The 23031-nt window shown below is 43.4% G+C and overlaps 1 protein-coding gene across 6 annotated transcripts in view; it reads right to left on the minus strand.

The window, feature by feature from the left end:
• Positions 1–279: 279 nt before the first annotated feature.
• Positions 280–23031, minus strand: part of mpdz (multiple PDZ domain crumbs cell polarity complex component) — a 50799-nt gene continuing 28047 nt past the window's right edge. For 4 of the 6 annotated variants that reach the window (XM_082526258.1, XM_082526255.1, XM_082526260.1 and 1 more), the window contains 26 exons: positions 22383–22490; positions 22201–22281; positions 21901–22078; positions 21678–21788; positions 16359–16424; positions 16059–16130; positions 14457–14640; positions 13328–13524; positions 13123–13214; positions 9944–10022; positions 9516–9584; positions 8509–8604; positions 8351–8425; positions 8070–8256; positions 7836–7981; positions 6866–6949; positions 5745–5938; positions 5500–5514; positions 4019–4166; positions 3841–3927; positions 3584–3668; positions 3308–3471; positions 2574–2678; positions 2203–2297; positions 1985–2108; positions 280–1893 (listed from right to left, as the gene is read on the minus strand). In XM_082526258.1, the coding sequence (XP_082382384.1) occupies positions 1747–1893; positions 1985–2108; positions 2203–2297; positions 2574–2678; positions 3308–3471; positions 3584–3668; positions 3841–3927; positions 4019–4166; positions 5500–5514; positions 5745–5938; positions 6866–6949; positions 7836–7981; positions 8070–8256; positions 8351–8425; positions 8509–8604; positions 9516–9584; positions 9944–10022; positions 13123–13214; positions 13328–13524; positions 14457–14640; positions 16059–16130; positions 16359–16424; positions 21678–21788; positions 21901–22078; positions 22201–22281; positions 22383–22490 (2989 nt within the window). In that variant the 3' untranslated portion in view covers positions 280–1746. The remainder of the gene's footprint in view (positions 1894–1984; positions 2109–2202; positions 2298–2573; positions 2679–3307; positions 3472–3583; positions 3669–3840; positions 3928–4018; positions 4167–5499; positions 5515–5744; positions 5939–6865; positions 6950–7835; positions 7982–8069; positions 8257–8350; positions 8426–8508; positions 8605–9515; positions 9585–9943; positions 10023–13122; positions 13215–13327; positions 13525–14456; positions 14641–16058; positions 16131–16358; positions 16425–21677; positions 21789–21900; positions 22079–22200; positions 22282–22382; positions 22491–23031) is intronic. The other 2 variants (XM_082526259.1, XM_082526257.1) reach the window with 2 other exon arrangements.

The raw sequence follows: 23031 nt of genomic DNA on the forward strand, positions 1-23031 counted from the left end.
CGACAGCACACCGCTTCTCTCCCAGATAGAAAATTTATATAGCTGATGTATCGCTGTAGCACGGGATGAGTGCGGCACAATAACCCCTTCGGTGGCAGTTTCAACAACAGCTGGCGCACTTGAAAAGTTGGCACGCCGCTCAAATGCGATAGCTAATTTAATAAACACACGTTTATGGCTTGATAAGCTTCTATTCCTGCTGGATTTAATGACAGAATGCGTTTGAACTCTTATCTCACGTTCAATAAAGTGCAAGATGAAGAAAAATTGGGACGCTGATTGAATCCAAAGGTCACTTTTATTTAATTCAGTGTGAATAAATGCAATACTGTCACTTTTGACAGCTCTTGAAAATGCATTTACGGGGATATAAGACAGAGAACAGACAGAGAACACGCTACGCTGCACAACACCTGTCCAATGACGTCGAAAACTACAGAATGGATGACTCTGTTTCGGGTAAACAACAAGGTCATAAAGGACTCTTTAACCACTCATTCATACAAACCTAAATAGCAGTCAGTTTACTTTTCTGTGCACTTGCAGGAAGTGAACAATAATACTTAAAAAATACTGTGACATAACACCTTACACATCAGCTTTAGCAGCACTATATTTCAGTGAACGGCTCTCACATACACTCACACACAGACACACTCAAGCCGCACTTTCACATCTTTCCCTTCAAAGTCAACACGCTTCACGTTTCCGATATCCGACTTCTCGCCGCTTCAGAACTAAAAACTACAGTGACTTCACGATACATTTGATTAAGAGCGGTCTCAGCAGCGTATGGAAGCCCGTTTCCGCCACTAACGGAAAACAAAAAAAGCATCCATGACTCGAAATTTCAAGAAAATAACTCGAAATTTCGAGTCATGGATGCTTTTTTTTGAAATTTCGAGTTAATAGGTCGAAATTTCAAGAAAATAACTTGAAATTTATGGATACTTGCTTTTTGGGGGTTTTTGTGGCGGAAACGGGCGTGTGCCGACAGCAGTGCAACGCAACGGACAAATAACGCTGTTTTAAGCTAATGCAGGCGTTAGCTAAATCCTGCTATAATCTCCTAATTGTCTCGAGGGTACTTCTTTAATTCTGTGCTCTGAACTGAGTCCGGGGTCACCCCTCAGACTGTTAACAAAGTAATAATAATAATAATACAGGAATACAATTAGTGCTGCCAGCGTTAATCTCGTTAAAATGACGTTAACGCCATTAACGCGGCAAATCACCGTTAGCGAATTAGCGCGTATCCCCCAGTGTGTGGGGCTGGATAGCGCTAACGTGTTAACGAGCTAACCGCGCTAATGTGTTGACGCCATCCAGCCCCACGCACGTGGGGATCCGCGTTAACTCGCTCACGGAGATTTCCCGCGTTATGGCGATAAAGTAATTTTAACGGGATTAACGCTGACAGCACTAAACACAATCCAAAGTGTCCAGTGAATACTTCAAATCCAGAGTGGTGGAATGTTTCTAATACTATTTACAGCCTCGTTGAGATTCCCATTACGACTAAGTAAAGCCTTCAGCACAACACGTGCTTGTAACAGGCCTTCAAACATCACAGTGGCGTAAGCTTCTTCATGATCACACTGTTTGTGTTTCAGTGTGCGGGTGCTTTCACAGACGAGCGCCTCGCTGCTGCTGCGAGTTTGCAGAAAAGGTGCGCGGAGGTGAAGAGAATGCTGTTGTGAGCAGAGGATAAGGAGTGGGTATAGTGCGTGTGGAGGTGGGGGCGGTCTATGACAGCACGGTGAGCGTGACGGTTCCTTTGGTCCTCTTCAGAATGCTGACGGCCTCTTCGTGGGAAACCCCCTCCAGAGTCTGCCCGTTGACGGCCATGATCTGGTCTCCTCGCTTCAGGCGCCCGTCCTCTGCAGCTGCGCCCTAAACACACACACACACGTGTGCACACCATCAATAACAGAGGCTGTCGGTTCTGCAAAGATAAACAGTGGCACAGATAAACGCCTCTCACCTTTCCAAAAACAGTTTTCACATATATGGGCAGGTCTCCGTGGGGGCTGCCGTACCCTCCGACTATACTGAAACCCAGCCCGTCTGGTCCTCTATCAAGAGTGATGGTCTTATACTGAGGAGGGCTGAGGGAAAAGGTAGAAGGCATTTAAAGGAAAACCAAAGCAACAACCTGTAGTTCTCCTCCTCTGAGCGCCCCTGCATCTAAGAACATCATACCTGAGGTCGTCCTGGAAGATGCAGCTGGGCGTGAGAGCCCCACCGACCTGCTCCTGAGGGGGACCCGTCACGGTGGTGTCGCCACCTGCAACCACCTGGAGGTGCGTTAACACACAGACACAGAACACAGCTCTGTTATAGTAATACTGGCGTTGATTTACTGCCCAGATAAAGACTGATAGCATGATGGTAATGCTGGATGAGGGCGCTTTATGGTGCTTCAAAGCCTGTGACCGCCACCCTTTGTCTCGTCTGTGCTCAGCTGAACACTTTGAACAGAGATAAAGGGAAGAATACGACACAAGCTGCAGCTTATCTGCCGATTTATCTGGTAGAAACACAGGAGGTGAGAGAAGACGTTTATAGGAGACCTGCAGCTGTATCGTTCCTGTCGCGTTCTTGAGCAGGGCGACGGCCTGAGAGTGGCTCATGCCTTCAGCAGAGGTTCCACATATGCTGACGATTCGGTCGCCGATCTGAAAAAGTGAGAGTTTAGAACATTTTGGGGGGGAAACAGTGCAGATGTGCAGTGCAGCAGAAACTTTTCACACTTTCCAAAGAACAGTTTGGATGTTTCGAGCAGCCTGCTGCATGTCAGCGTCATAAAAGCGGTGCCCATCGCCTGAAACTCGCATCTGTCACTGCTGATTTCTGTGCTTTCATTATTAGACCGCACAAAAAACGTAAATTCACGGTTCAGCTGAGTAATTTCATTACGCCGCGCTCTCTTTTCTCTTTCAGGCTGAAATGATAAAACGGCATGAATATACCATTCAGGATTCACCCTATTCATTTCAATGAGTCTTTCTGTGGGCTTAATGGCCTTAATACAGGAGTGGGAGATTTATTATCCACGTTAGCAAATGGCTATTGTCCTCCTCCAGCCTCAGTCTAACACAGTTTCAATTGTCAGTTTTTCTGTGAAGGTCACAGCTAAAGGTTAAGGGCTCGCGGCCTCTGGGAGCCGCTGAGAATACATACACTGAGCGAGTGGGAGTAAATAAATGAGATTCGCATTAAATCCCACACAAGAATTGGAGATATGCATAATTTCTGATGAGAGCCAAAGATTTGAGAGGGAGGTGGCCGAGAAAAGGTCTCATACCTTGAGATTCTGGGTCTGAGCAGCCAGTCCGACGGGATTCATCATGGCGATGAAGATGGGGATGTCGCCCAGGGGGCTGCCCACTCCGCCCGCTATGCTGATGCCCAAAGAATCAGCGGGGCCTTTAGTGAACTCCACTGTTCTGACTTCCTGATGCTCCGGGTCTGAAACAAACGCGTCGCTCTGATGACTCGTCTTTTCTTTTCCCGCAATTTGACCGACATTCGCAGTGGATTTCGATCTGCTTGTTTACACTTACAGTCTTGCCGTACTTACATTCTTGGCTTGTACTAAGCCTGTCAGGGTCACCAGGATCTGAACATGGCTGAGAGACCACCTTGGCGCTTCCTGTCTCACTCATCTGAAACAAAAGCATTCAGAGCGCTTTCTTGTCAGGCATTAGATAAGAGGAATTTCTATTCAGCTCCAAAGCGTTCATTTTCTGCCTTTATTTTTTTACTAGTGTAATTTTGCATGATTGGGTTAAAAATAAGCTACTTCTATTTTAACCACTATCTCATCAGCTACATTACCTGGCTGCTTTGAGACAGCCTTCTTTCCGAGTGGAAGGGCCCCGCCTTAAACCGCCCCACTTCCATTTTGATAGATCCCACGCAGCACTGCAACACAACACACAGGCATTATTGTACGGTTATTCGTCTTTAATTGTCCTGCACACATTTGACGATTGCGCATGCGGGGCGGGACTACCTTCAGCAGCGCAGCCACGGCCTCCTGAGTGGCTGACCGGACGTCCTCACCGTTGACCGACAGTATCTGGTCGCCCTGCATCAGCCGACCGTCAGCCTCCACCAAACCTCCTTTCACGATGTCGGACACAAACACCCCTGTGTCGTTCCTGCTCGGAGAGACGGGAAGACTGAGACGCGGCAGTAGGCACGACACGTCTGTGACCGCGTGCAGCACTCTGCTGAGGATCGCTAAGCCCCCTTTCTCAAATTGCTGACCTTAATCCTACAATTTTCCAGAGCTCTGTTTTTTAACTTGTTATTGCTGGTACAGTATTGATCTGGCAATTTCAGGCTTTTCCAATGGAGCTGCCTGAGTGTGGCTTGTATAACAGAATATTAACCAGCGATCACTTTGACAGTATTGTGCTGTTGGAGGCTTCGGTTCACGGTCAACAGAGTCAAATTCTGCGCTCGCTGTGAGCGAGAATATAACGTGCAGGAAGAAAAGATGACTTATCTTAAGCCTCTGCCTTTTCTTCTTTGTTCAGAAGCACATCTGAGCCGTGGACTTTGCATATCTGAGGTGCCAATCTCCACGTGGATAAGAACTAGCACAAGCAGTAGCTGTGAAGCAAGGCAACTTGATCCCACTCAGTCCTCGGTGCCAGAGATACTTGGCTGTCACAACTGCTCACCACTAACTGCTAGCTTGCATATTTTCCTTTCTCGTAGGTCGTCTGGGCTCCTGTCTTTTCCATCCTTTTGAGCATTTTAGCCTTTTTCTTGCCACGTGTGTAGCAAAACCACTGTGACAGAGGCCGAAATGTTACAACTGTGTTAAAAACTGTCCAAACTGTTTAACCTTTGACACTAGCTTGGGATATTTAACCCTGACCCCTGTCTCCTCACAAACTTCGACCACGGGACCGAATCTGTCAGCATAAAACATTTACAGGCACGCAGAAATCCAGAGGGCTTATAGACGCTCCGCAACCTGCCTGCTCTTATCCCAGTGATAACTTTGTAAATCTGTCTTTGCTGATCGAGTGCTAGCAACAATAGCGGGATTTTCACGCTGACGCAACAAGTGCTTTCAGCTCCGTCTCTGGTAACACAGCGAGGCGAGAACCGCCACTAGTACCGAGGAGAATGACTGAAATACAAACCTGTTCTGCTGACTCATATGAAAATGCAGTCACGCAGAAAAAAAACCTTCATTTAGCCACGATCTGTTCAAGCTACACATAAAAAAATTATGATCTCTTTTTGATTTCCTGCTGAAAAAAACATAATGATTTCATGTCTTTGTAACAGACATGTCGTGTGGGAAAGAAGGGATTTTACTTAATCTGCGTGCTTACACCAAACACAATGACTTTTGTTGGTAAGTAAAACTGGTTTAACTGATGGCTGCATGGACAGAAACATGATAGAAGTAAAAGCAATGACCTCACTCTCCCAACTATTGAGTATAAAAACAGATAAAATACAAAAGGTTACCTCTGATCCCGCGATCTGCATTAAAAAAAGGTCAAAACAATATAATTATAAAGTAGGCTGATAATTACATTTCAAAAATCTAGAATGTTTTCAATTCCTTGTTTGCTTCTATGTATTTTCCAACACGCTAACACCTACTGTGAGCCAGAAAGCACCTAGTGGAGTCACTACTCTGCTATTGTTATATGTAAAGGCTCGTCGCCTGACGCTCTCAGCAGCAGAGCTGATTCTAACAACGTTCCCACCTCCTCCCGACAATGCTCAGTCCCAGGCCCTGGCCGGGATTCTTGTGCAGCTCCACGGTGAAGGAGTCCCACAGGTCTTCCTCCTTGTACTGGGCCTCGTCCCTGTAGACCGCCAGCCGGACCCTGTGCGGCGTCTGCCGCAGCACGTTGATGGCTTCGTCGTGACTGGCCGCTCGCAGGTCGATGCCGTTCACCTGTGATGAGAGAATGCGTGCGTAGGTTTTGATCCAGCTACTCGCTCGGCCATATTTGGTTAAAGTAGCAGAGGCCTTATCTTCTGTTCCAGTGTATAAGTTAACTGCAGCGGAGGATTATATATAAAAAGTTCTAACAGCCTCATTTATTGCACAAAGTTTCCTTTAAACCGTTTCTGCTTTAGATATAAGGAAACTAGGTCATTCCTTTGAAATCACAGGCTGATGCTTGACTTAAAGTACAGCAGGGAAACCTTCCCACAAACCCCTGTGAGATGCTCCAGTGGTCAGTCTAAGAGCGATGCCCAGCTTTTCTTCTTTTCTTTTTTCAAACCACATTTAAAGGAGGGAAAATACCATATTATCTTTCACCGTACACACGCAGTGGATTTTATTTTTTCCCCATAGTATCTAATGGCATGACTGCAGAGTGGGAAACTGCTCTTTTCACTTTCCCTCGCTGACCTTATTTTCTAAACACAGCAGCCTGGCTCAGGGACAGGAGTGAATAGTGGAGAGCTATTAAGTCATAAGGGCGTGTGTTTCAATTCAGATCTAGTGATTGAGCTACAATAACTCAACTCCCGGGCTCCACCCCTGCCCTCTCTCCGTGACAAAGCACGGGGTCAGACGGAGGGCAAACCCAAGTAAGAGCTCGGGTGCTTAACTTGTCAAGGCGCATAATGCACACGGGATTTGTACAGGTTTTCTTTCACTTTTCACTCATAATCGCCTCGGTCTGCGGTATATTATCTTGCTAAAAGCAAAAAGCGGTGCTTTTAGAGGTTCTTATTGCTGTTAATATATATCTATGCTGTTGCTCAACATATATCGTATTGTCAGACTTTAAAAATCCAAGCGTTCATGCTGAGACTCTTCGGGCATGTCTCATCGAAATATAGTTACGCTCATTATGCTGCAGCTCACCTCTAAGATTTGGTCTCCTGCCCATAACCTCCCATCTTTGGAGGCCGCCCCTTCTTCATAAACTTCGTGGATAATGATGGCCCCCTGGAGATAAAGAGAGAGAGAGTGGAAAAAGTGAGTTAATTAGGACAAAATAAAAACACACAAAACAAAACAAAAAAAAAAAAGATGGAAGGGAGACATTTAGCATTTATTTGGAGGATATTAAATGGATACAAAACAGATTGGGCCGGGAGGGGAAAGAGTATTTGTTGACTTTTTAAAGTATGTGTACACAGCAAATTTTTTTGTGTGTGTTTGTTGGCAAACAGACATAAATTTGGATTACTGCTTCTGTGAATGTGTGTGTTCCTGTGCTCCTGAGGTTGCATTCCAGGGGCAGGACGTTGTCCGCCACGGCTGAGGCCAGACAAAGAGCTGCTCCCCCAAGCCTGACTGAGCAGACAGAATAGATGGGACGAGGGGAGGATGGCAGAGGCAACGAGAAGAAGAGGAGGAGGAGACGAAGGCCGTGACAGCATCGTTTCCTACATTCCTGAGCCTCCGTGGCTTATGAGTTATGCTACCAGCAAAGAATCTAAGTGGGTGGCATTGTGGCTGGGAACGCACAGCTAAACCTGCAGATTTACTGTTTGTTATTATTCAAATCAATAAAAGTTTATTTATATAAAGTGTCAAATCACAACAGAAGTTGCCTCAAGGCGCTTTGTAGTGGATACAATAATACAGAGAAAACCTCAACAATATGAGGACCCTCCTGCGAGCAGGCACTGGGCGACAGTGGGAAGGAAAAACTCCCTTTCCACAGGAAGAAACACCCGACAGACCCAGGAAGACAAGACGAAAACAAACTGTGGAAAAGAGTCACGTTTTATTATTATTATTGACTAAATCTAAGCACATCAGGGAGACCAGCTCACGTTTTCCCCCTCATTAGCTGATTGCTACTGCTATTTGTCTGGTTTCCTACCAGCAGAGTGTCACAGCCTCCCACGATGCTGAGGCCCAGGCCTGTGCGGCCCTTGGAGATGTCGATGGTTGTTTCACAGCCGGGGATGATGGGGCAGGTCGTCGGGTCAGAGGCCAGAGCGGAAGGGGTGGATGAGCGACTAAGACCTAAAACGGAGAAGCATGTCTGTTCTTTTCACCTGACAAAACTGACAATACAGTTCTAGAAAATTAAAACCAAGTAAAACGAACTCACTGGTGGCTGCTTCCGCCTCTGGCTGACTTGGGAAGATGCTAGGCATGCTGGGTACGCTAGCGAGGACTCCATCTGAAAAGCTTGCGTCCTGGCAGATCGACTGGACACAGGAGAAAGAAGAGGGGATCTCCTTTGTAGCAAAGGTTAGCTTCACAGGACCTGTGGCTTTTCTCAGCAGTGATGAGACCTAAAAAAACAAGAATACCAATCACACCTTTCACCTTGTGGCTACTAATAAACAGCACAGACATGAAAGGTTATTTCCAGAGTAACGCCCTTACCTTTTCAACAGTGTATCCGAGCACAGAGTCGCCGTTCACAGCTAAGAGTGTGTCCCCAGGTTTCATGCACCCCTCCTGCTCACAGCGCATAAACAGCTTTGATTAGCAAAGGCAGCTAAACGTCCACGGTACAGAAGGTCTCATTAGGCATGACATACTTTGCCGGTGTGTCCCTGCACTTCAGATATACTCTCAATCTCAACCCCGGCCTCTGTGTCGCCCTCAACAAAAGTGATGCCGAGTCCTCCGTCCTCCTGATGAAGAGAAACGCTCATTAGTGATAAAAAACGTTTGAAATTGCACCACCGCACACGCAATACCCACGCTGACAAACCCTTTTCTTTAACACGTGCTGGGTAATGGAGCCGTACTGTACCAGTTCAAGAAATCAAGTCGCCTCCAGAGATGAATCAGCCCCAGCTTCAGCTCACATCCTTCACACTTCTGATCTTTTGCTCCCAGAGAGGCCTTTCAGGGCATTTGTCTTCATATTAATGAGCTGCCTATGTGCTACACTGTTGCCACCTCTACCGCATGAATGATTCAACAATTGTAGGGATTGCATAGTTTTTCCTCTCTCCTGTCTCTTTTGCAGTTTGTTTTAGCGCTCTTCAAAGGCCAACTTCACCTGAATCTGCCTGAAAAGCATGTTCCCACTTGATCCGTGTTGTAACTGATCTTGTAGAAAGTTTCCTTTATTTGTTGAGGTGGTGAGATGTCTAATGTTGAGATCTCTGCTTCCGCTCGTGTTGTGCAACTGGATGCAATTTTATCGCTGCTGCTCAGAGGATCAGACAATGACCTTTGGAAAACTGCCTGCTTTCTGCGAGCTAGGACGTGGACCCCACAAGGAGTCGGGATCCATTCCTTATTTAATATTTCAGTGAACCGAGCCTTTAACTCCCATTGGAACGTCTGTTTTGTTTACTTCACCTTCTTTTCCCTCAAAATTTTCTGTCTTTTCTCAGCGTTTTGGCATCCTGTCAAACTTGAGTGGTGTGCTCCCGATCTGTCTGTCTCTGACGTGCCCCGCTGGCTTATTTAGTGTGTGTGCGTAAGAGTATACACCTCCCTCATTACCGCACTGTTCCTGAGACTTTCTCCCCGTTACTGCCTGTAACGCTGTGTGTTTTGCGATGTCCGCGGGTCATCCTGCGCCTCTCACCTTCAGATTTACGATGTGATGAACGTAGTTCGAAGTATCGGCGTCGCCATTAGCAGCAGCTTCTTCTGGCTGTGAAGGAGCAGGAGTAGTGAGCACACCATGAAGTAAATAAATCAGCTAAATTTTAGCTGGTGGGAGTACAGTGCCGGATGCGTCTACATCACTGCTTGTGGTTTGTTTTACTGGGAGTCACACACAGGCACGGGACCACACAAAGAAACTTCACATGCATGCGTGCCGAGCACGAGACAGACTAAAAGCCAAATTACACGCCCAGATGTAAAAGTAATGGTTCTGTTTACACGTTTAAAATCTCATTACGAAGCACCAACGTGGCTGTGTAGTAGCTGTAGGAGTCGTGTCTGTTCCAGGGCTTCTGCATGTGTGCATCGTGTGTTTTCTATGCGTGCCCATAAGCAGAGTTGTACCTCAGCGTGGGGCTCCACAGCGTCTCCCTCGTGCTCCCTCACTGGTCCCACCGCCATCTGGTCGAGCGCTTCGGTGTTCCTGTTTCACACAGTCATAACTCACGTAAATCGTCGCTTCTCAGCTTTGTGACAGCAGAGCTGTGATTTACGCCAGCTGATCACAGCGTATCTTTCAGGAAAAGGATGTGAGTCAAGTGGGAGGCTAAGTACTGTGATCCGGAAGAGGGCCAAAAGTAGGTCAAAGGTCAAATACGTCAAACTCTGTAGGGATATGTGAGCTAATGTATCCGTATTACATGCTAACTACATCTGTTTGACTCCCAAAGCTGACCGACTCAACAACTCCTGCACCAACACCTTTTACATTTGACTACTTTCAACTTCCACGGTGCTTTTTCAAATTTGTAATTCTACCCTTTGGTGTCATACGATGAATTTGAGACATAACGCCAACACAAACGGAGAATGTAACATCGCAATCGCAGGGGGATGATAAAGTAATCATAATACATGTAAAAATCGAAATAATTTTCATGTTAATAAGCGCTGCATTTGCAACGTTTTGTGCCGTTTCATTGGCCCACCCGTTAAGGAGGAGATGGGGTAAATGGAGACATACTTAATCTTTATTTTATGTTTCCCAAAATGTGAAAACTTCTAGATTAACATGCAAAAAGTAGATTTTATTTAGTAAATATTCACACAGCCTAACAACATCATGTCAACTATCTCAACTCTGTAGCTGCTCTCTTATTCACAAGCAGGGGTCAGTACAGCACGTAGATCTACGTACTTGATTTTGTTACAGTAGATGCCTTTCTAGGCCCCAAAGGTATCGGTATCGCATCCTGGCAGCTTTTGCTTGCTAGACATCAACCCCTACACTATGGAGGGATACACTCTCTGATAAGAACTGCACTACATTTGCATTTCTCCCTTTAGCCCTAATTCTAGCTTCGTACTCCAGCTATATTTACAGTCACTGTCACTATATTTTTAACTAACTATTTAAAACGCATTTCCTCGCAAATACATTTTTCCATCGTGTCTGCATGTAGATATCTAAATTAACAATATAAACTACTATTTTAATTCACATTTGTTTGATAACTTTCATTGTTTTTTTTTGGTTTTTATTAATAATTCAAGCTAAGTATATCTCATATTTTTAGCTGGCAAGCTTAGACTGTCTATGCCCATATTACTAGCTAACAGTGTGATGTATTAGCCATGCTTTAAGCCAGCTATTTTGCACATTTTACACTTTTTGACCACTAAATATTAGAGATGGCACGATACCACTTTTTTATGTCCGATACCGATACCGATATCATAAATTTGGATATCTGCCGATACCGATATGAATCCAATATAGTGTTTTTTAATCAACAAAACTGTTTTTTAAAATATCTTGCTGCATTTTGCAAGTCTGCAAGTTCATACTCAAGTTTAAAACAACAACTACACTAAAGCTATTCTGTTATACCTGTATACAAAAAAAATATTTCATAGTTCAGCAATACTGATCAATCTAATAAACTTAGACCTACACCATCCTCCCTATTCTGGTATTTTAAAGAGTACTTGGCGTAAATATTAAGCAACCTAACTAATAGGGTTCCAACTCCCAGCAACAACAAAAATAAATAAATAAAAAATAAGGAACCACCCCTCACGCGCCACCTCATGATGCTTAATCGACGTAATCAACCTTAATTTGATGCAGTGTGAAAAAAAAAATGCACAGAAATCAATTATTTTTCAAGAAATATTAAATAGATTCAACATCTTTCTTCAACAAAATTGCAGACTGCACAGATGGTACCTTCCCAAAGTAAAAAGTACTATAGCTTACTAGGGTATATATTAGACTTAATAGTCACTATATACAGTAATTGACTTCTATTCATTTTACATCAAATTAAAACTTTGGGTGTCAGATAATTATTTATTAAAAGCTCGACATTTTAAATGAGAATAAGAAAGAAAAGTATGTCTTTGTGCCCCCTTTTCCCTGTTCATGCCCTATCGGCCCCCCTGGCTAAACTTTGCTAGATCCGCCCCTGCACAGTTACCAGCGTCAGCTACGTAGAAAAAGATCCTGGTGTAGAAAGAAATATTAAATAAATTCTAACAACAGCTTATCAAGCTTAAACGTTCTGCTGTTGTTCAGCCGCTGGTTTCCTCTTTCTGGTGCAAAGTGGGCCAAAAACAAACAAGAGAGACGGACTCGCGACAGAAAAGCCGATCAGCTGATCATTTAAGCAGTTTCATGATTGAAGTAGCAGCCGGAGAGCGAGAGGCAGTCGCTTGTTAAGCTTAACGTGGGAATGCTTTACAAACATTCAGAGATGGACTTACACACTTGCTTTACTTCTCTCGGGGATAACTTTGTCGGAGATGAAATGCCAGGTTGCTAGCGAAGCTCCACATGCTATCCAGACCACCGACAGGTCCGGCATGCCACAGCTGCTCTATCACGTGATGCATACTGCTCCGACTGCTAACGTTCTGAGGTGAGTTACGGCGTGTTGCAAGTTTTGTGAGGTGCTTTCGTGATATTTAATGGATCGGATTACATTTTTTATTTTTCTCCGATATCCGATCCAGTAATTTAGGTCAGTATCGGACCGATACCGATACGTAATATCGGATCGGTCCATCTCTACTAAATATTAAATTAAAATATAGTTTATGGATTTACTTTGGAAGTCTGTTATTTATATTTGTCACTAACGTTCAACTTTTGCTCTTTATCTCTTTTGGTAACTAAATAAAATAAATATCTAAATAAATATCATCTGTATGCTGTAGAAATGTTGTATATTTTAGTGAGTGTACCACTAAATCTGAAAACCTTCACAATCATCAGCCAAGTGCCAGCTGGTGTGATGGGTTTAATATAGTTTTTATTAATATTTATTGATTACAAAATATTTCAAGATAAACTATACTTTATGAATGCATGTATACGTTTGGTATGTGCATGTGAGAGACTGTGTTATTAAGCATTACAGAACAGAGGCCATTATATTCAACCTGTGCTGCATCCTTCTGTTGAATGACAATAGCTCCATCTATTGGCTTTTCACTAACATTACAATAACTTTCCTGAGGCTCAATAACTGCATGCATAGTTTCACAGGAGCTTTAATAGTGATGAAAATAACTGTTGATACCTGACAAAGATGATTTTGACTTTGGATGGAGCGCTCTTGATGATGGAGGACGCGTTCTGATGACTGTGGCCGTACAGAACTTGTCCGTTGATCTGTAGCACAACATAAAGTTTATTGCTCAGAAAAGCATTTACAGAATTTGAGACTTTTTTTTAAAAAAAAAAAAAGCAAATGAACAGTGAAACTAATTTTATACGCATCTCACCTCCAGCAGCTCATCCCCAACAACCATACGTCCGTCCCTGCCGGCCGACCCGCTGGGGTCTATTCCCACCACGAACACGCTCATGCGTGAGCGGTCCCTGTTCCCTGCCAGGCTGAGGCCCAGGCCTGTTTTGCCTTTCTCCAGCTCAATCATGTGGAGGACACCTGGGAGGCTGCCATAACGCTGGATTATGTTCTCTGAAAGAGGCAGGCGAAGTCGCGGCAGACAGATGTAAGCTGACAATACAAGTAAAATAGCGCCAGACTGGTCTCGAGCCCCATCGCTCCGTGTAACGTTTCCCGAAAGAAGAGCAGATATTTGAAATGTGTAAATTGCAGAGGAACCAAAAGTAAAAGGTAGAAGTTTGTCAGCAGAATTTTCTATTTCAGCTTCACCCTCTCCCATTTTTGTCTCAATCTTGGCTCTTTTGTTCTGGTTCCAGTCTCTTTTCTTTGTCTCTCCACCTCTCCTGTCTCTGGTGTGTTAGATAGCCACTGTTCAGACCAGTGGGCTCCTGTTGTTCTGGGCTCCCTGCCACTGTTGAACCATCAGTCCTGTACTAATCTCCACAACTCACCTCCCCGGGCTCAACCTCATCAATCTTATTCCTGCAGGATGGGCTCTGTCTATCTCGCTCTCACACACACACACACACACACACACAAGGGCACATATACACATATACTCCACAATCCCAGGTGTTTGGAGGCTGTTCTTTATGCTGATTGCTCGCCATCTTTCTCTCTGGAGCAGTGAGTTCATCCTACAGTTGACATCAGAGTGTCTGCAGGATGATAATGGCCTAATTGGGACACTGAGTCCTTCAGGTTTTTGCTGAGGCACAACCAGCTCAAGCATGTGAATCAGTGCACGTTTATGCCATGCAGGAGACTTTATGGGCAGACATGTAACTTGGAGGACCTCTTGTGGCCATTTGCTGTTACTACATAGTGTAGTATGTAAGCATATATTTTTACTTCCTCCCACTACAAACTGGGTTAAAATATTCCTGCTGTATGTGATGCAGGATTACATTTACATCAAACATTTACAACCTTGTGATATTTCACTGCAAAATTAAACACCCTACTGCAAAAAACACAATAAAAACCAGACAAACTAAACTCACTCCAATTATATCCGTACTCGTCCTCGGGCTCCTCCCCCTCCTCCTTTTTCTCCTCAGCAGTCTCAGCAGGACTGCCAGGAATCTCTGTCAGCGTGTCTGTATCAGTCTCTCCCACATGAGGCACCACTGGCAGGGTGAGGACAGCGCTGGTGGGAGATGCCTTTGCCGCTTCACGCTTCGCCAGCTGTCGCGCCACAGATGGAGGCAGAAAACAGTTGATGAGTGAAAGGTAAAGAAGATAAAGAAGGTTTCATCTCTCCATTAATGTTTAAATCAATTGGCTGTCAGGTTCACAGCGAGAGGAAGGCGCCGATGCAATCAACAAGAAGCCATATGCTTGGTTTCCTTTTACATGTACGTTAGCTGGAAGTTATTGATTCTATGAGCTCTGATCACCACTGGGATAGCAGCACTACTCCAGCTCACACCAACATGTGTATTTTTGCTACTTTTTCTTTTTAATTTAATGAAAAGCAGAGATCAAAATTAGAGAACACCTTACATGCCTAAATGTCCTGTATTTAAGCCACTGCTTCTTCTAATAAATGTAACAAAATCCATGAACAAGAGCGATGGAGTTAGCAAATAGCTAATACTGGCTAATACGCTGGGCCAGTATACCAGCAGGTCTCTTGTAGGGGGGGGCCTTTTCTCTAAATGACTGTAACACTACTAACTAACACAACACAACGATTGTTATCAATTTCCCACACTGCTCTGGTTTGATCTTGGTCTTGTCCACAGTTTAGCCACTGCTTGACTTTCATAGCCACAGCTAGGTTCAGGATCAGGATTCCAGGCTAGCCATCATGCATTATTTTAATGCTCTCACATTCAACAAGTGCTTCTGTTTCACGGGGTGACAAGAGGCACCGGCCTCCATAGAAAGTCTTGGCTGACTCTGTTGGCGTAGAAGCTTCTCATAGACATTACTCAAGCACCAAACCATGAAGCCCCGTCCTCCAAACTGACCCCCCTCTGCTCCCGTTTGACCCCGAACATAAAACCTCGCGTCGAAACTGAACCTTGCTGTCATCACTACAGTTCTTCTTCACCGTCCATGTGATGTGTCCCTCTGTGGCCTTGTGATTACTTCTCCCGATGATGGGCTTGGTCGCTGCACATTCTTTTCTTTTTTTTAAGTGGACGACTGGTGTTACAGTAAATTTTGATCTCTACTATATAATTATTAATTTAATGATCATCTCTAAATTTAAAATATTCACCCATCAGTAATTCATAAGCGCACTTACCTGTAACAACTCTGACTTCTGATCACTTCAGTCATTGTTGATCTTAAATATAATGCTCGAAACTCAAAATCATCCATTTAAAACCAGAGTTTTGATTCTGTTACGCTTTCGAAAACGGACTAAAAGCAAAAAAGGCAAAAACTAAAGTAAAGGAAGAAAGATGTTCACGATTCCACAAAAAGAAACACACACACAGGAAGTCGGATGGTGGAGGCGTTAGGCCACGCATATGCATGTATAGCACGTCAGGACATCTCCGATTCACGGGCTGCCGTGTGACACGCTGACATATTCGTGCAAGCATACACGGAAATGGAAGGTGGAAAGCACAACACAGAGACCCACGAACCTTAAACGGGGTAGGAGTGAAAGGGTTAGTTGGGGAGAGGCGGAGGAAAAGTCTACTGTGACTGTCACCTTCCTACGGAGAAGACAAAAAGGGCAACTTTAACAGACAGCATCGTTCTGACAGGTCAAGTCAAAGGCGTGTGCCAGCGTTGCGTCGACAACATATCTCGAGTTTATGGTGAAAGTTGTTTTTTTTTTACTGAATCTATTTTAACGCCGTGAGCGACACCTACTGAAATCTGACAACAAACACAACAACACTGATAGGCGCTCTGCGTGCTCGGTAATTAGAAGTACCAACCTTGTCCTTGTTGTCCCTTGTTGCGGCTGCAGCAGCTCTCTCCTCACTCGAGTCTGTTATCGATGACTGTTGCATTTAAGACAGACATGAAGGTAAATCACTACTCTGCACCAGATAGCAACAACAAAAAAGGACTTTGAAATTAATTTACGTCACGTATGGACAGCAAATTCATAACATCCACTTCAATGTCACCAGATAGTGAAAGATACTGTATCACAGTGCGGTGCGACGCACGGGCAGTAATCCCATAAATATTCATGGGTCCACGCTAAGTCTTAAGTGTTCGGAATGACTAAAGCTGTGCTCGGTATGCTGTGTTATGATAAACCATCTGTTTTGGAAATCCGCATTTCTCAAATAAAGGCAAAACTTTCACTGCTTCTGCTAACTTGAAGCTTGGCAAAGCCGAGAACTGAAAGCACACAAACACTCGGACATGCCAAAACACTGATGTGTCGAGTGAGGAAAGCGTGCCCAGCACCGCGCGCCCGTCCAAGCTCGACGATTTCTTGAATGATCAAGCTTGAAATGTTTTCTTCTTTGTTTGCCAGAAACTTGCAGTTTATAATTCTTCACACAACAGTATTTGTGTTGACTGCCGACCGTCTAATCAAGTTGTCTTTTTTACATTGGCAACGAGGCACTCGGGACGATGTTGGAGGGATAATTTGAATAAATCGCCTTTCAAAGCTGATGACAGGAGAAAAATTAAAAAGAAAAGGAGAAGAAGAAGAAAAAGCACTTACAGTAAAAGCCTCAACTATCGTTTTCACTTTCTGCGGGTGCAACAGATGGGAAAGAAAGCAAAGTTACAGAGACAGAAAATGAATATAAACACCTGCTATCAGAGGTAAATTTAAAAACAGGCATCGTGCACAGGTTGGAAAATAGTATCCGTGTCGAACAGGTCCAATCAAGTTGCACGCAGGTCCAAACGAAAGACACGCCCACACAAACGCGAGGAGACACAGCAGACGCAGGCTAGGTTTCTAACCTGAGGCAGGGAGGTTTGACGAGTGCAGCGAAGGCTCGACCCGCTGTGGCTATTTAGCTGAAGGAAGGGCAGGGGTGGCTTCTAAAAGCAACACAAGACCGACAAGCTGACAAACATTAGAGATGATGTCTGAGCCTTTCTGACAAAATTTAATCAAAGGTAACTGAGGAGACAGAGAGAGATTGAAATCATTAACGTTTAACTAACGGGTTCCTCGAAGACGGATATTTCCTTCACATGGAGGAACTGAAGAAAGCCTCTCGCTCTCTGAAAGCGTAAATGTTTCAAAGACTCCTCCGGGCTACCTTGAGATTATTCACTGCTTACAACAGAGTGATTTGAAACTTCAAGGGAAACAGCACAGATGTAGTTACTGTGCTCTCTTAGGTGGCCCTCGGTGGCTGCATTTTAAAACAGCTACTACTGCTCGGACTCCACTGCTCAGATATATCATCCATTAAAAATGGTATTTATCTCATGATTCGGTTTATTGTCGTGGATTTCACTTTAGCCGCACTCAGCGCTGACCCCAGTGACTCTGGAGTGAATTAGAAGAACGTCTTCCTGCAGCCGCAGAGCCACAATTAATGCCCTTATTATTTTCTCTTATACTTTCAGGGTTGCCAACTTAAATCCCCTGGAAAAATCTAATTTTTTAAATATATACAGACTTTCACCCATCATAACTCAAATCCACATATATTACCATCCACGAGGTCGATTTAAACAGATTCTCCAGCAAGTTTGACTAATGAGCCTTGCTAATAATGTCTCCTTGTATCACTGGATGTGTTCCTGAACACATTAACAGCAATGGCGACAACTTAATTATTCATCGGCTAGTTTATATTTAAGGCCATTTCTGAGGAAAAATATATATACACGGCTGCAACCTTTTTAATAATTAAACTAATAAGAAAACGAAAAAGCAACTGGATGAAAAACTAAAACGAAAATGTTTTTATGCCTTCAATATGCCCTCGGCTTTTTACGTGCAGACTTTTTTTTCCGTCTAGGTTTTATATGTTTTTAGCATAGACTGTATACAAAAATGGAGGCAGCCTAATGTATTCTTTTTAATGGCCAACAGGGGGCGACATCTCTGGCTATCGAAAGCAGTCCAGTTGTTTAGAAGTCTATGATGAAATGACCTCCCTGTGCATTGGATTTAATAGTGCAGTACCTATTTTAGTGATGGGTTTATACTTAATTGCTAGCGTAATACAACACAATGTTGGCCCATTTAGAGTAAAATACACAGATATATGGGTGTGGTAATATATCCTCAGTTCTTAAATGCATATCACCCCGATTTTATAAAAGAAATGGCCAAAGAGGACCAAAATCCTTAACTCGAGAGCTCAAAACAAGACAAAACTAAAAAGGCGGTGGCTGACGTTCGTCTATCAGTATGCCCTACAATACAGCACAAAAGATTTTTCGGCTGATATAAAGATAAAAAGTGCCAGCTGTGCTATTCCCACAAAAAGCTGGCAACCCTGATATTGTAGAGTTGATAATGACCATCTTTATATGAGGTATCAATTAAATTTTAATAAGCCCCGTGGTTAGAATCTAGTGTGCATGTGCAATAAATGTCACCAAAGCTCACCTTCAGCACAGATGTGTCTAAAATAGTGGCCACATTGATTTTAGCGCTTGGTTAAAAGCAGCATTTGGGGTCGCTGACATTAAACAAATGATTCAGTTCTTTTTCTCCTGGAGGGAATTTAGAATTCTGCTTTATTTCCATTAATGCGCACATCGTGTTTATTTCAAAGTCAAAGACGGACATAAAAAGAAAGACTCAGCCACCAGTCTGAGAGACAAAGGGAAAGAGTAGGGAGTGCAGATAATGCAACTAAGATAAAGTGTGATGGATAGCTTAAGCAATAAAAATGAGGGAGACAAAAAGAGAAAGACAGATTACCTGACATGTGCGAGGTGGCATGTGTGTGAAAGCGGTGGTGAGTTTCTTTACTGCGGGCGATGAAACTGGGCAATAAACTGACTCAGGCTGAGAACGCCATGTAGAGGAACAGAGATGTAGGTTGAGGCAGCTCATATTGTAGTAACTACTTAAAACTGTTCTGAGTACTTTAAAGAACTAGTTTGGTATACAGTACTGTGTAAATGTTTCCTACATTTTGCTAGCAAAAATAGAAAATGAGTAAACAGAGTGAATCATTTCCTGAAGTAATCATCAGGAATTACATTCAAAGCTCTTCTTTGGATGTTTCGGCCTGTTTGTTCTGTTCTCTTTCAAGATGATCCCACACTGCTTCAATAATGTTGAGGTCTGATCTCTGGGGAGGCCAATTCATGACTGATAGAGTTTCATTGTGTGTTTCTAAATCCAGGTATGCTTTTACTGCGTTGGCAGTGTGTCCAGAATCATTGTCTTGTTGAAAAATGAAGCTGTTCTCAGGCAGATGCTTTCCAGATGGCATTGCATGGTGGATCAAAATCTGATGGTACTTTTCTGCGGTCATAATTCCATCAGTTTTGTCAAGATCCCCACACCACTGACTGAAATTTATCCCGAAGCCATGACAGAGTCTCCACTGTGTGTTTTACAGATGCCTGTAGATACTGTTGTCCTTCTCTCTTGACCTCCTCCATTTATTTATTTAAGATGATTTGTACTGAGAACTTCAAATTTGCGCTGTTGCCACTGATTGTGTAATTTGGCATTACACTCAGCCTTTTCTCCCAGTTTCCCTTGAATTATTGACAGCCACCCGTCTACTGACACCATTTCTGATGAGGCATCAGTGAACAGTAGATGGATCAAGTGAATGGTCAGATGCATCTCTCAGGTTTTTTCCTAATTTTTTCCTACTTCTTAAAAGCTGACTTTCAGACACTTTCAGACACAGGTAGCTTTGTCCTTGTATTTCTTTAGTTCTTCACTTTTCAAGTTTCCTAAAAAATGGACAAACTGCACAACACGCTGAGATATGCCAAGCTTTCAGTTAATATCTCGTTGGGTATCAAAAGACGCTTTTAGCATTTTTTGTTAAAAATGTATGTTTTTGTGACAGACTGCTTGTAACAACGTGTGTAAAGTATAAAGAATTTATATTTGTATTTGCTAGGTTGTCTGTCACGTGTAGATACAACATCAGTTCTTTCCTTTACTTACTTTGTCTTTAATTTGAATAATTCATAGGTCAAAGTTAAGTCGCTTAACACGTAAAAAAAGTCTGAAGATTCTGAAGGTCAGTTTTTTAAGTCTTTAATAAAAAAAGCTCAAGACTTTTGCACAGTACTGTAACTTTGACCAAATAAGACATATAGTTAAAAGGTAACTAATTACGTGTCTCTTTTTTATTGTATTGTTTTGAAGTTACAATCAGCCACTAATTAAACATTAAACAATTAAATATTAGCAGGCTACTGAATTAGCCTGCTAATGTTTTTGTTAGCCTAGCTCATGCTAGTATCAAGTGCACACTGTATTTCAGTATTTCTTTAGCTAACAACCATGACAGTTAGCTAGCTTTTAGCAACTAAAAGCTAAAAGGTTTATTCTAAACAGTGTTAACTTTTTAGATAATAACTTTAGTACTGTCGAGCTAACTGCTAAAAAACATATCAAAAATAATAAGACAACAAGGCCGAGAACCTCTTACCCAAAATACTACAGTTACTGTTTGGAAAACCAAAAGAATAAATCAAATGATGCTACAAATCCACGCAGAGCTCAGGGGAACTGCAAAGTCAGGTTCGGTCAATGGCCCTTATGCCATTGTTCCAAAAACACTGATCATAGCAGCTTTAATATCATTCTTGACCTCCTCGTGTCCTTCCCCTGTTTTACATAAGATTATGGTTTGTTGTATGCTTAATGAGTAACCAGAATGTTTAGGAAAGCATGAGGGACTATCTCCTAATGTGTGAAAGGTGATGAAAGCAGGGAGATCTGACACTGGAGCCACGCCAGTAGCAGCCTCAGCAGGAAACGATTTAGTCATGCTTTAAAGGCCTGAGGGCACTTTCAAGCAACAAACGGTGTTGTTGATACACTGTTTCAGCGCTGCTCTTAAAGGTTAAAACACGCTAATACATTTAATATGCCAGGCAGGGTTTGCTGTCGCTCCATAAAAGAGTTCACATTTACTTTCAACGTACAGACAACCCAGGACAATAAAGGGGTCGTATACGGTACCTGTTAGCTTTTTGAAAGTGCCCTAAACGGCCTGTGCTGAAACACAAAAGTTTTACACGAGGTAACAAAAAAGAAGCTGCAGAGTGAGGATATTGTGACCTTTACATTACGAGGTAGTTACTGGGAAGCAGACGCTAATATACAGACTTACCCTGGGCCTCTGGATAATACTCTGGACCAGGAAGGAGACAGGGTTCCCTGCCCTCCGTATGGCCTCCACTGCCTCCTCATGACTAGCATCTCTTAGGTTTACTCCGTCCACCTGAAGGAAGCATAAAAAAAAAAATTCTAGCCATTTATTTCAAACATTTGAGCACTTTAGTCCAAACGAATAAATTACATCGATTGTTCTGTGACACAAAAAGTCCCTTTACCTCTACAATTCGATCCCCAGTCTTCAGAGTCCCGTTCTGTCCAGCAGGACTGTCCTCCAGGATGTGCTTGATAAAAATGCCCCGCATCACCTCTCCAGAGCTCAGCCGGCTGCCCATCCCTCGGCCACCGACGATACTGATCCCCAGGGACTTGCCCGGCTCTCGGAAAAGCTCCACTCTGAGGAAGGTACCAATAAGGGATTGCAAGAGTTTTCACTTTAAACCTTGTGACATTTGATACGTGTACAAAATTGAATCAAAAGGTCAGGTACACATGTGTATGTGTCTGTGTTCACACACTTCCTCGGTTGGTTCCAGATGTTATAAGATGCGCTTTCTTCTCCTTCTCCGTCTTCGCGCTCGGGGAGGTTGGGAATTTCTCTAAAAATAGAAAAGAGGCTCCGCATATAAACATTTGTCTGTTCACCTTTAGGTTTGCCTGCAAATTGCATAACAAGTATCACTGTGGCAGGGGGACGTACTTCAGCGCTGGAGCTGCCACTGGAGCTGCGTCAGTGAAGACGTCGTCTTTAGGCTGCTCCAGGCTGGCCTTGTACTCCTCCAGATACTCAGCTGGGACATACGTAATGCTGAACCCCCCCCACCACACACATAAACATAAGCACACACACACATGAATGAGTGGATATTCACAAACTACACAACAACCTGGCCTCCATATTTATAAACCCTATTACTCACCGTTATTGGCAATTATGCCCCCATTCATTGCAAAAGCACAAAGTAATTTAACAAAAATAGAGGAGAACACGCAGTCAAGTGCAAACTGGAACCAAATCCTTACAGCTACCCCCCGCCGCCACCTTTTCATTAAACAAAACAGCTACTTTTAAACCTGCTCATTTACATTTAGAAGCCGTTGTCCCTGCATCAGATTTTACTTCACGAACGAGACTGCAGCAAAACTGACCTCAGTCTATTTGCAAAAAACTTCCCTGTGACGAGGTTGAGACGCTTTCGAAGTCCTGCATCACCTACTGCGTGACCGACGTGGAACAAATTTGATGGCTCTATTATTAACACAAACAAACTCCCTTTAGGAAATGAAACAAAAGAAAGCTGACAAACTGACGTTTCACAACAATTCAGAGTGAGGCTGATTCTCGGGGG

Source organism: Aulonocara stuartgranti (genome assembly GCF_965226115.1).
Source record: "Aulonocara stuartgranti genome assembly, chromosome: 3".
NCBI classification, from domain to species: Eukaryota; Metazoa; Chordata; class Actinopteri; order Cichliformes; family Cichlidae; genus Aulonocara; species Aulonocara stuartgranti.